Here is a 12,140-nt window from a genome sequence, read left to right on the forward strand (position 1 = left end):
CACTCCTCATTTGTTTACCATCAATGCGACCAGGTCATCTGTCCTATGAACAGACGGGGCGGTGAGGGGGGGGGGTGTCCCTCTTCTACCTCGCACCCCCCCATGGCGTGCCCCCCAGAGGGGTCCGTCATGCACATAGCACTGGGGTGCGTGACCCAAACTGCCAGATGGGGCCGTGCAGTGCACAGACCTCATGAAACCTCAGACCTCATTTCTCAGGCCCCCGTTTAATGACGCTGATGATTTCACAGGAAGAGAGCAGAAGTACAAAATAAGAGTTTTCCTTGAAGGCGCCTGATTGGCGCTGGGCCTCATTTGCATAACGACCCTAAACAAGACCCTTGTTTTGCAGCAGAAACATTCAAAGATGCTTCATGCTGCACATAGAGACTCCTTAGTGCAGCGGTGTCTGACGTGCGGCCCAGCGGCCATTTTCAGCCCACAGTGTTTTATTATTCCAAAGATCCTAATCAACACAGCCCTCACTAGCCCTCCAGTAAAAACATTCGTATAATAATATTCTCACTATCCAGGAGGCTCGACTGAGCCGGACATGTCTGGGACACAAATAAAGGTTTATAAACCTTGCAGTCATCCCTCGTTATATCGCATTACTGACTAGATGTTGGTGTTTTTTATCAGTTTTATGGAGAACTGTAGTCACCAGGCATCAGTAACGCTATGAAATATGACGTTAGCTCGCTCTGCTATATACCAGGGGTCTCAAACTCAATTTACTTGGGGGCCACTGGAGCTAGGGTCTGGGCGAGACTGGGCCGCATCAGGTTTTCCAAAAAAAACAATTTTTTTTTATTTATTAAAAACAGAAAAATGAATAAACTTTGCTTTGGTTTCGATTTTCTACAAGAAAAGCTCTGATAAAACATTCCACTGTTCTCAAATATCTTACTTTTTATTTTTCTACACAAAATAAGATGAAAAATAAATAAACAAATCAAGAATAAAGAAAATCAATCAATCAGTAATAAATAAATATAATAATAATAATAAAATGGCAAATAATAAAAAGTTAAGAAAGCACATATAGTTGGTGGGTAGACAAATGATTTTTTTCATATTAAAATGAACAAAGCATTATTAGAGCCCTGTAGACATGACAAAACACGACTATAGTCACATTTATACTCTTTTTATTTACAACATATTGCGCAACTGCAGGGTCTTGAGACACATGCTAACTCGCAAACTAGAGAGCTAGCGACCTAAACGGTAGCCTTCAAGTTATTTCCTTTAAACTTAAATAGCCAAAAACTTACCACTTCCACACGGATAGGGAGGATAACTATTAACAGTTATTTAACCTTTAACATGAACATGAATCAAACGTAATCATTTTTTCTGGGTACATGATACCATACAGCATCCATATCAAACTTGCGCGGGTCGCACTAACATTAAACTTTCATATCAAGGCGGGGGCCTCAAACTAGTGTCCTGCGGGCCGCATTTGGCCCCTGCCATAAACCCTTGAGACCCCTGCTATAAACTACAGGAGTAAACACTATAAGGCTATAGACTACACGGGTGTTATTTAATGTCTACGGGGCTCTAATCATATTAAAAAGAATATTTAGAGGGTTTTATATGCCCTAATATTAAATTTCCTAATATTGAATGCTACTTTGCAGAAATTGGCCTACCGTGGCAGAATCTGGAACCAATGAGGCACCATAAACGAGGGACATGTGTTTTTTTTTATGCACTCATAACCGTACTTTGATATTGAAGATATCTGGCTTGCCAATGGAAAACAAAGCAGCTTCCACAAACGTGTCCCAATTAGACCTGAAGGCATACCAAACAGCAACAACAGGAATTATTATTTACTTTGTCGTTTCAAAGACGAATTGTGAGGCGAAAGAAAGAGAGAGAAAGAGAAAAGGTAGAGAGAAAATAGGACGGTCTCTTCATTTACTGTATTCCGTCTAATCTGCAAGACTTTTCCTTGATGTATCTCTTGTGGAGTCTGCATTTCTTTGGAGCAGAAATCCGCTGCATCAGGGAAGGACAAAGTGCAGCCCGGGGATGATTTTTATTGGCCAACGGCACAGAAATACTATTTAACAATGATGAGAAAAATGTTTCATTTCATGAGCATAAAGTTGTAATATTATGAGCAACAAAATAAAAAAAGAAATGAAAGGAAAAATACACAGAATTAAAGTTCAAATATTAAAAGAATGAAAAAGTTTATCTAAAGTCGTCATGTTATGACACACAAAACCAAAACTAAAGCGGCAATTTTTGTTTGCCAAACAGTTTTATATTACAAACATAAGGTGAAGATATGATAGGAATAAAGTCACAACATGAGAAGAAAAAGAAAAGGCAAACGTTGAAATATTTGTAAAAGAAATTCTATTGTGATGATCCGGCTCAAGGACAACGCAACGATGGCTAAAATGGCTAACCGTACCTTAGTCAAGCTAACGGCACCAAATCCAAGTATTAGCTAAACAAGTGTTAGCTAAATCGACTACCCACCAGTCTATCCATCCATCCATCAACCGCCCACCGATACATACATCCATTCATCGACCACCCATCCGTACATCCACCCATCCTTCTACCCACCCATCGTAACACTAACTGACCCACTAACCAAATAAATATCTAGCAATGCATCCGTCCATCCTTCATCCGTCCATCCTTCATCCGTCCATCCTTCCTTCCACCTAAACCCATTCATCCATCCACCACCTACCCACCGATCCATCCATCCATCCGTCCGTCCATCCATCCATCCCATCCATTGTCATGTCTCTCCAATGTGTCCTGAACACCTCGCCAAGGTGGCGTCCGAGAGCATCCTGAGCAAATACCCGAGTGCTCCTCTCAGTGCAGAGGAGCTATCTGATTTCCTGCCGGATGACAGTGCTTCTCGCCTTATGTCTAAGGGAGAGCCCACCCACCCTACGCTTGTACCCGCCATCTTGTCCTTCATCCCACTACCCAAAGCCCATGAGCATCGGTGAAGGTAGATTGACGTAGATGGACTGGGAAATTAAGAGCTTAGCTCCCTCTTCACCATGACGAACCGATGCAGAGTCTGCAGGACTGCAGAGCTCGCACCAATCCACCCGTCCATCTCATGTTCTAGTCTTCCCTCTGTGGTGAACAAGACCCTGAGGAACTTCAACTCCTCCGCTTGGGGCTGGATCTTATCCCCGACCAAGCCATTCATTGAGAGTTGAATGTGAAGGTCCCGATGAAGCCAGCAGGACCACAACATCTGCAAGAAGCAGAGAGGCAGTCCTGCATCCTTCATGGAGATGGTGATGCTAACGTGGTGGAACTTTTCCTTGTCTTCACTTCTGACTTTGTTGCTTCTTGCCATCAGCTTGAGCCAGAGTGTCTGTCGACATAGATGGAACGGGCGGCGGTGGTCGCGGTAACCAAAGCCCACGCGCGACAACAGTGGCCTCCTCAATAATTCATACGAGCGGGGCGGGGGCACTTTTAAGAGCGGGTGGATGAGTGCGGGAATGGGAGCGTGTGTGCTAATCGTCAGAGTGAGACTGAGATGAAATCAATGGGCAGCGGTGGAGGGAATGGAGAGTGAATTTCCCTAATGGCAGGACAATTACAAGGGCTGTTTAGCCTGACCCCCCCCCCCCCACACTACCTGCAATGAGGACAAGGAGGCCAGGACCCGACTCACTGGGCCAGGTTGGAGGCCTGATAGCTGCCAGTTCCTCGGGAGTGTGGCGACACAGAGCATGTCTTGGCGCTAATCATGTCAGGAAGGGCGGGGGGGGGGAAGGTCTTACCTTGGTGCTGTCCCACTCCTGCGTTTTGATCTGGGTGCGGACCAACTCGTAGGACGGCTCCATGCTGTCCGTGTTTGGCTTGCCGTAGCCGGGGATGACGTTGTAGAGCTGGAAGCCGAAGGTCACCAGCCAGCTGTTCACATCTGCGGGGAGGGAATCCAACATTAGGGGAGGGGCTCAAAACCTTACCAAAGGCATGGAGGCACGTGTGATTCATTATATTTTATTATAAGGTTATTATAAGGTTGCGTTATTATGATGTCAATGTGTCAATGTTTCTGTTTTGTCACCTTTTTGCTTTTTGCTGCAGTTTTCCCATTTTTGGAGTTTTGTTTATGTGGCTTTATATCTCCAATGTGCCTTGGGTGAATAAAAAATAAGCCACAAGCTGTCCATAGCCCCTATGGCCGCACTTTGGACACCCTGGCTTTTATAGCTCTTGGTCAGGGTTGATCATGTGACTTGACCAAACCAAAGTGACTTGAAATAGACTTGAAATGTTAAAGAAAAATGTTACTGTTAAAAATTCATTCATTCATTCATTCATTCATTTTCTACCGCTTTTTCCTCACGAGGGTCGCAGGGGTGCTGGAGCCTATCCCAGCTGTCTTGGGGCGAGAGGCGGGGTCCACCCTGGACTGGTGGCCAGCCAATCACAGGGCACATATAGACAAACAACCATTCACACTCACATTCATACCTATGGACAATTTGGAGTGGCCAATTAACCTAGCATGTTTTTGGAATGTGGGAGGAAACCGGAGTACCCGGAGAAAACCCACACATGCACGGGGAGAACATGCAAACTCCACACAGAGATGGCCGAGGGTGGAATTGAACCCTGGTCTCCTAGCTGTGAGGTCTGTGTGCTAACCACACGGCCGCTGTTAAAAATTGTCATATGAAAAACAAACAAAATAACATTGTAATCTTTGGAAAATTACACTGAGAAAAGTTGTAATAATAAAAAACATTATGAGCATAAAGTGATAATATTACAAGGGGAGAATTTACTAGAAAAAAGTTGAAACAAACAAACAAACAATAACAGCAGAAATAGAAAAATACAGCCATAATCAACGACAGTCCTGATTGGCTGATTGACCAATGTCAATCAATCTACTTCGTGCCATGGCTGGCAAACTAGCTAACTGTCTGAGCTGCTTTCTAACTAACAATAGATAACAGAAGAAGAAAAAGCTTGCCGGCTAAATGAATCTTGGGTTCAAGGAGGAAGAGGGGAGGAGGAATATGTTTTAACAAGGATACAGAAATGCTACAGCCGAATGGTGACAAAGAATACGTTGAGTTAGTTTAAGATGTTTGTTTAAGATGTGCGAACATATTAATGTGAGTCCGATTAAAGCGTATTAAATGTACGTTGAGGACTTTTACAGCCATGATTGGAATCAAATAAAGCTGGCTACTTCATGGATTTCACCGATTGCGGGCTATCTTGGGAACCACGATAAACAAGGCTATACACTATATTTTATAACTATAAAACAACAACAAAAATGGGAGAAAAAAGGAATAATAAAGCTGATATTAAATGTAAAGGTTAGCATATTCACCAAAAAAGTTCGATCCTTTCGTTTTTCTTGGTGGCCGCCATACGTTTGGACCCCCCTAATGTAACGCATGTTTATGGTGACATGAGAGTGCTCATGTCACCAACAAAGCACCATAAATCCAAGCTGAGCAGCAAAGTGGCTGCGCTGATGAAGATATTCTGTCATCTGCTGTCATTTTTGCAGTGAGCTCTTCAGGAACATTCCCTATTCTGATGCTAATAAGATGCAGGAAGATAATGTGCCGCCTCAAATAGTGTCCTACCTCTCGCTGTGTGCTTTGAGGTGGCACTTTCCCCCCCCGTCATGTGCTGCCATTGACAAGATGCTACAGGTAACACCTTCCTGTTGCTGCAGCTCACACTGGCACACATTAGACTGAAAGAGGGCATGGTCATTGAATGCCAATCAATCACTTGTTTTGCTCAGCGTTCAGCTGCTAATGTCTGCCAACACATGGCTGTGCTCTGTAGGCTGAACACGAGTTGTTATTTATGATGGGCGACGGCTTCATTCCTGCATACACAACGCAGTACGCATTTCCCTTTCAACCCTTCAGTAACGCTGCAACCACTCAACCTGGCAACCCTTTCAATAAATCCATCATGCCGTCACCCCCGCACGCTTTCACCAGCCATGATCTGATGCTGCATGCGGCATTGTTGCCTTCTTCCTGCTCTACCATAGGCTAAGCAAACGCTAATGATGCGTAAATGAAACTAATAAAAGAAACAAGACAACAATTGCGGGACTTTGTTGAAAGATCTGGCAAGTTGCAACAACATTTCCTAAACTCTTTCTTCTGTAACACGGCCATGCAAAGCATGCTATATGATCCTCTTAGGAATATATATATATATATATATATATATATATATATATATATATATATATATATATATATATATATATATATATATATATATATATATATATATATATATATATATATATATATATATATGGACGGGTGGATATATATATTATATATATATAATATATATAAGTGTAAATATGAAGGCATACTGTATATAAAGTGGTGAATAAAGAATATTTATATGTGTACATACATATGAAGGCATATACAAAGTGATGAGTAAAGAATATGTATATGTGTACAAACATAAGAAGGCAGATATAAAGTGGTGAAAAGCATGCTAGAGATTCATGGTGAGTAGTTGGAAATACGTTCACTAAGCCTGTGATATACATTTAGGGATTCAAGGTGGATTGTAGAGTGTGGCGAGGGAACAATGGCTATTGAAGAGAGAAAGACCCAAAGACGGATGGTGTGTGTCCTGCACAGACACACAAGTCGCTAGCGGGCGTATTTAAAAGCCCAAAGCAAGCGTCTAACTGTTCCGAAGTGACATTTGCAGGTACAATTTCTTGCTGTTTAATGTGCTAATTAGCGTTCTAGCCTGCAGATTGTCATCAGCGTGGCGCATGTCTCCCCGGGCAAAAGGAGCTGAGGTGCTGGGTGAGAGACGTGTAAATAAGCCATAGATAAGCACGGATCCTTCTCCCCTCAATGCAAGCACGCTGGCTTCAGAAGCTCGCTGCACTATTTGCTCTAGAACAATAGGTGAGGGGGGGGGCGGGTATGTCTCTACCCCCTTGACATGTCATTTTAGCACCATAATAAAATGACATGCATTATTGATCGCTCTGGTGGGACTCACCACTGCCAACTCTGCTGTTTATATTTCTTTTAAAAACTTCCATGCACGTGTGGCCAATTATGCAAATTAGACGATTATGTCATCTAACCCCCCACCCCTTCACCTCAGGCAACCCACTGCCACCACAAATAGACTGTAGTCGTGTGGAAAACAGGGTTACTAGACGATCAGATAAACAGGGTTACTATATACGATCAGATAAACAGGGTTACTATACGATCAGATAAACAGGGTTACTAGACGATCAGATAAACAGGGTTACTATATACGATCAGATAAACAGGGTTACTATACGATCAGATAAACAGGGTTACTAGACGATCAGATAAACAGGGTTACTAGACGATCAGATAAACAGGGTTACTAGACGATCAGATAAACAGGGTTACTAGACGATCAGATAGACATAGGATTACTACACGATTGCGGTTCTATGTGACTTACCTGTCATGTAGCACTTGATCTCCTCATTGTTGCTGAGGGGGTTGTTGTTCTTGAACATGTACAAGTTGAAGGGCACGATGTGGCCACTGTTGAGACGTTTCCAGATGTCGTGGTCAGGCGTCGTCCAGCGACCGGCGAGGACGTCGTAGTCCCTCCGCCCCATATGTACCAGCCGACTCAGGGGCTCGTATAGGCCTCCCTGGTAGCCCACAACGAGATGGAAGCTAGGGTTGGTATCCAGGTAGACCTCGCCGAAGGCGGTGTGAAGCACCTGCTTGATCATGTGACCCGAGCCGCTGAACACGGCCAGAGGCGTGCCAATGTTGTCACAAGCCACATAAAACTCATCGCCGCTGCTCAGCTCCATGGCGAACAGGTGACCCTGCAGGTCGTAGTACAGCGACGTGATCTCAGAGCTGGTGTGGTTGTACATGTGAGTGACCCGGGTGGGGCTGGACAGGTCGGCATAGAAGAACTGCAGGTGGTGGCCCATGCTGTTCCGGCTGGACACCCTCCTGCCCACCCCGTCGTAGCGGTAGCGGATGTTCCAACCACTCACTTTGTTGTAGACCTTCACCAGTAGGCCGGCCGAGTTGTAGTCGAAGTAATCGTTTCCTCGCTGCCTGAGAAAGCCATCTTCATCCATCCTGTACTGAACGTCCCCCAGGCGGGTGATGCGGTCTCTGATGTCGTAGCGCAGCGGCGTCAAGCGGGCGCTGTTGCCCGGGCTCAAGAGGTGCAGGTTGCCGTTGAGGTCGTAGCTGTAGCGCCACAGTGGCTTGTCGTTGATGGAGACCACCTGTAGCTGACCATCCGAGTCGTACTCGTAGGTGTAGCGCGTGGTGTTGGCGTAGGGGCCGACCTTCAGCTCCTTGGAGACCACGCGGCCCATGTTGTCGTACTGTACCATCATCCAGTACATGAGTGAGCGAAATATTTCGTACTGCACCTCCTTGATTCGACCATAGGCGTCAAAGTGTTTGGTATGCGTCATCACGGCCGTGGTGATGATCTGGTTGATGTCGTAATAGATCACGCCAAATTTGCCAAACTGCTCCGCTTTGCCTGACACGTCGTCGTAGCGATACAGGTCAATGGGTAACGGCGTCTCGTTGATGACGGCCTGCATGCTGGTGACTCGGAAGCTGTTGTCGTAGACGTAGTCGAACCTGGCGTTCACCATGCCTTCTTCACTGAAGCGGAATATCTGCCGGTCGATGAGCGGACCAATCTGGCGGTAACGGATGGTGCAGGTGAAGCCCTCGCTCTGCAGGTTGACCGTCTTCAGCATACCCGCTGTCTCATCGTAGGAGAAGCCGATGCGGGTGGTGTCGTAGAGAACCTCCAGCAGCTTGGAGAGCTTGCCGTATTTGTAGATGACCCGTCGGCCCGTGCCCAGGTAGGTGGTCTGCAGCAGTTGGCCCTCCTCGCTGTAGTCCTGCAGCACCGAGGAGTTGCCCTCGGGGGGCCGGTACGTGTTTCTGTAGTAACCGATGGAGAGCGAGGTCTCCAAGGTCTGACGGGCGACATTGGGCATGGTCACAGATGAGAGGCGATCGTTCTTGTCGAACTCGAAGATGTATTGTCTTTGGCTGTAGAGAAGCAGCACCATGGACTGGAAGACAAGACATTGCAGTCAAGATGAATGATCGGAACCAACCCTAACTCTTAACCCCAAATCCAATCCTGAAACAGGAGCTTGATCGCTAAACTGATCTAAAAGCCTTGGAACCTTGAATGTAACGTACTAAACTATCATCATTATTAAGATTTAGCACAAAGGGGCCATGGTGTTAGTTGGAAGCAGGTGATAAGTGGAGAGCACCTTTATATCTGTTGTGGTTATTTATTGTTCTCCGTCGTTCCCCTCCCATTTGGGGTACTAACCTGCACCAAATCTCAACAACATTTGCAACTCAGGACCAATGAAATCAATTTCATATTTTTTATATTTTTATTTTGTCAAAAACACAGACCTCCAAAACTCACTTAGAACCACTTAGCATTCATTCATTTTCCCTTTTAATGTGCCAGCAGTATCCCGAATGGACTTGAATGGACGTGGTGATGTCTGTCATGACTGGATGACCAGAAGGTCAGCGGCGTAACCCATGTTCAAAACACACAGGAAGCTGGCTATTTTGGTTACAACCGGTCCTTTCAGGTTGGAGACCAGGGATTATATCCAAATGAGACAGGTGACCATCATTTGTGATTTGGGCCGTGCAACAGCGGGATCTTGCTTTCTTGGCTTTTTAAGCAGGTCCACAAGTGAGACTTGACTAAATGAGGTTCCTGTGATGAGGATGAGCCCCTGCTATGATGTGAGTGATGATGCCACCCTGGTCCACATGGGCCTTCCTGCATTAATCATGCCTCATTAGCTATCTCATGAACTTTGGTTAGTGAGCGAAAGGTCTAGATAGCGGGTACGAGTGTTTGAATGAAGTTTTGCACATAGGGTGGGGGTGGCCGAGCTCTCCCTTAGAGATAAGGTGAGAAGCATTGTCATCTGGGAGAAACTCTGGACTAGAAGCACTGCTCTTCCGCATTGAAAAGAGCCTGATGAGGTGGCTCGGGCATCTGGTCAGGATGCTTCCTGGATGCCTCCCTGGGAAGGTGTTCAGGGCACGTCCAACTCTTAGGAGGCCTGGGAATCTGCCAGGAGAAGCTGGACAAAGTGGCCAGGGAGAGGGAAGAAGGGCTACCCTGCTTAGGCTGCTGCCCCCGCAACCCGACCTTGGATCAGTGGAACAAGATGGATGCCTCATTAGCTTCCATTTACATGTTTTATGGTTGATTCTTTTTGAATCTTGGGATGGATTCTGGTGGATAGCTTGACCCTTAACCGTGTTATTGAACACGGAGAGTGCCAAAAGCAAAAGATCTACATCTTTTTATGGAGCGGAGCCGAAAGAACCGGTGCCCTTCAAAGAGAATGAATTTCCATCTGTAGGGTCCATATCGGTCCCACATGTACTGAGGGTGGTTTTCTCACTACCTCAGGGTGAGGGGTGGGGGGCTGAGGGCTACTTTACATGCAGCTTTATGCAAGTCTATAAAGGACAAATATAAACCCATAATGGAGGTCAGTTTCCTTCAAGGACGGCTATATCCGGGGCATCTAGTTCAGGTCTCCTGGCATTGAAACACTAGGCTCCAACGAAGCTTGCCTCCTCATCACTCGTTTTTCTGGTGTTCATCCCAGATATTTCAGGGCTGAACCTGTTCATATCGTGGAATATCTGTGGTGTAGCGACAGGTTTCCATTTCTGCTGCTATCCACCTTGGTGGCTGATCATGCTGTACATGAACCACTGGGATGGACCAAACATCAAAGAACATCTGCCATTCCTGGAAGCATGTTCCTGGTTCTTACCTTCTCCAGGTAGGTGTAGCTCCATGATTTACCATCTGCAAATATCTTGGAGGTGATTCTGCCATTGTGGTCGTACTCCATGCGTACCGACATGGTGCCCCTTTGAATGCCCGCCACATGCCCTCCTGAAGAGTAGGTCACGTTGACCCCATTCAGGCGATTACTAGGCGCCCAGAGGGTGGGCCGCCCAGCGTGGTCGTAGTGGATCCTCAGCGTGAACTTCCTGTGGTCATCGTAGACCTTTTCTGTTCTGGTGATTCGATCAAAGTCCAGAGACAACAAGTTCCGGTTGTGAACCTGCGGGAGAAGAAAGGTGTCAAAGCAGCGTTATGACACTTGGATAACTGGAACGCTGAAGGAACAACGAGATCTTAAGAGATCTGAAGTCATTCGTGTTTCACGCCTCCATGATGAATATTTTAATTTCAACAAGAACTAGTTCACAAAAGTGACCACAACCCTTTTGACGTAAAGTAACCACAAATATAGTAGTCAATGAATAGAGTAGTCAATATACAGCTTTCACAGCATGTAGTATTTAGTGAAAATGAATCATTATTGTCTACATAGCTGCTAACACAATCGTGATAGTGGGTGATAGTGTCACAAGCTGTGGCTGCATGAGTGCCGTGGTTCATTGAGTGGAACCATTGTGTTTGTAGCTGCCAACACTAACAGCAAGATACAGTCAAACATGGTGGTGGTAGTGTCACCAACTGCGGCTGCATGAGTGCTGTTGGCACCAGGGGAGCTGTGGTTCATTGGGTGGAGCCATTGTGTTTCTAGCTTAGCTGCCAACACCAGTAGTGAGATACAGTCAAACATTACCACAACTATGTTTGACTGCCACTGTCACCAACTGGGGCAGCATGAGTGCTGTTGGCACCAGGGGAGCTGTGGTTCATTGGGTGGAGCCATTGTGTTTCTAGCTTAGCTGCCAACACCAGCAGTGAGATACAGTCAAACATTACCACAACTATGTTTGACTGTGTCACCAATTGGGGCAGCATGAGTGCTGTTGGCACCAGGGGAGCTGTGGTTCATTGGGTGGAGCCATTGTGTTTCTAGCTTAGCTGCCAACACCAGTAGTGAGATACAGTCAAACATTACCACAACTATGTTTGACTGTGTCACCAATTGGGGCAGCATGAGTGCTGTTGGCACCAGGACAGCTGTGGTTCAATGAAGGAAACACAGCTGGCAACACAGAAAAGTAGTCTAAAGTCAAGCATAATATAGTCCTATATTTAATAAAACAACACAACATATGTAG

At 45.7% G+C, this 12,140-nt stretch overlaps 1 protein-coding gene across 11 annotated transcripts in view; it reads right to left on the minus strand.

The window, feature by feature from the left end:
• The window catches only part of tenm4 (teneurin transmembrane protein 4), a 156,639-nt gene that overhangs the window by 2,884 nt on the left and 141,615 nt on the right, over nucleotides 1–12,140 (minus strand). For all 11 annotated transcript variants that reach the window (XM_058080913.1, XM_058080915.1, XM_058080914.1 and 8 more), the window contains 3 exons: nucleotides 10,868–11,164; nucleotides 7,489–9,103; nucleotides 3,792–3,934 (listed from right to left, as the gene is read on the minus strand). In XM_058080913.1, coding sequence (XP_057936896.1) covers nucleotides 3,792–3,934; nucleotides 7,489–9,103; nucleotides 10,868–11,164 — 2,055 coding nt within the window. The remainder of the gene's footprint in view (nucleotides 1–3,791; nucleotides 3,935–7,488; nucleotides 9,104–10,867; nucleotides 11,165–12,140) is intronic.

Source organism: Doryrhamphus excisus, chromosome 8, assembly GCF_030265055.1.
Source record: "Doryrhamphus excisus isolate RoL2022-K1 chromosome 8, RoL_Dexc_1.0, whole genome shotgun sequence".
Classification (NCBI taxonomy): Eukaryota; Metazoa; Chordata; class Actinopteri; order Syngnathiformes; family Syngnathidae; genus Doryrhamphus; species Doryrhamphus excisus.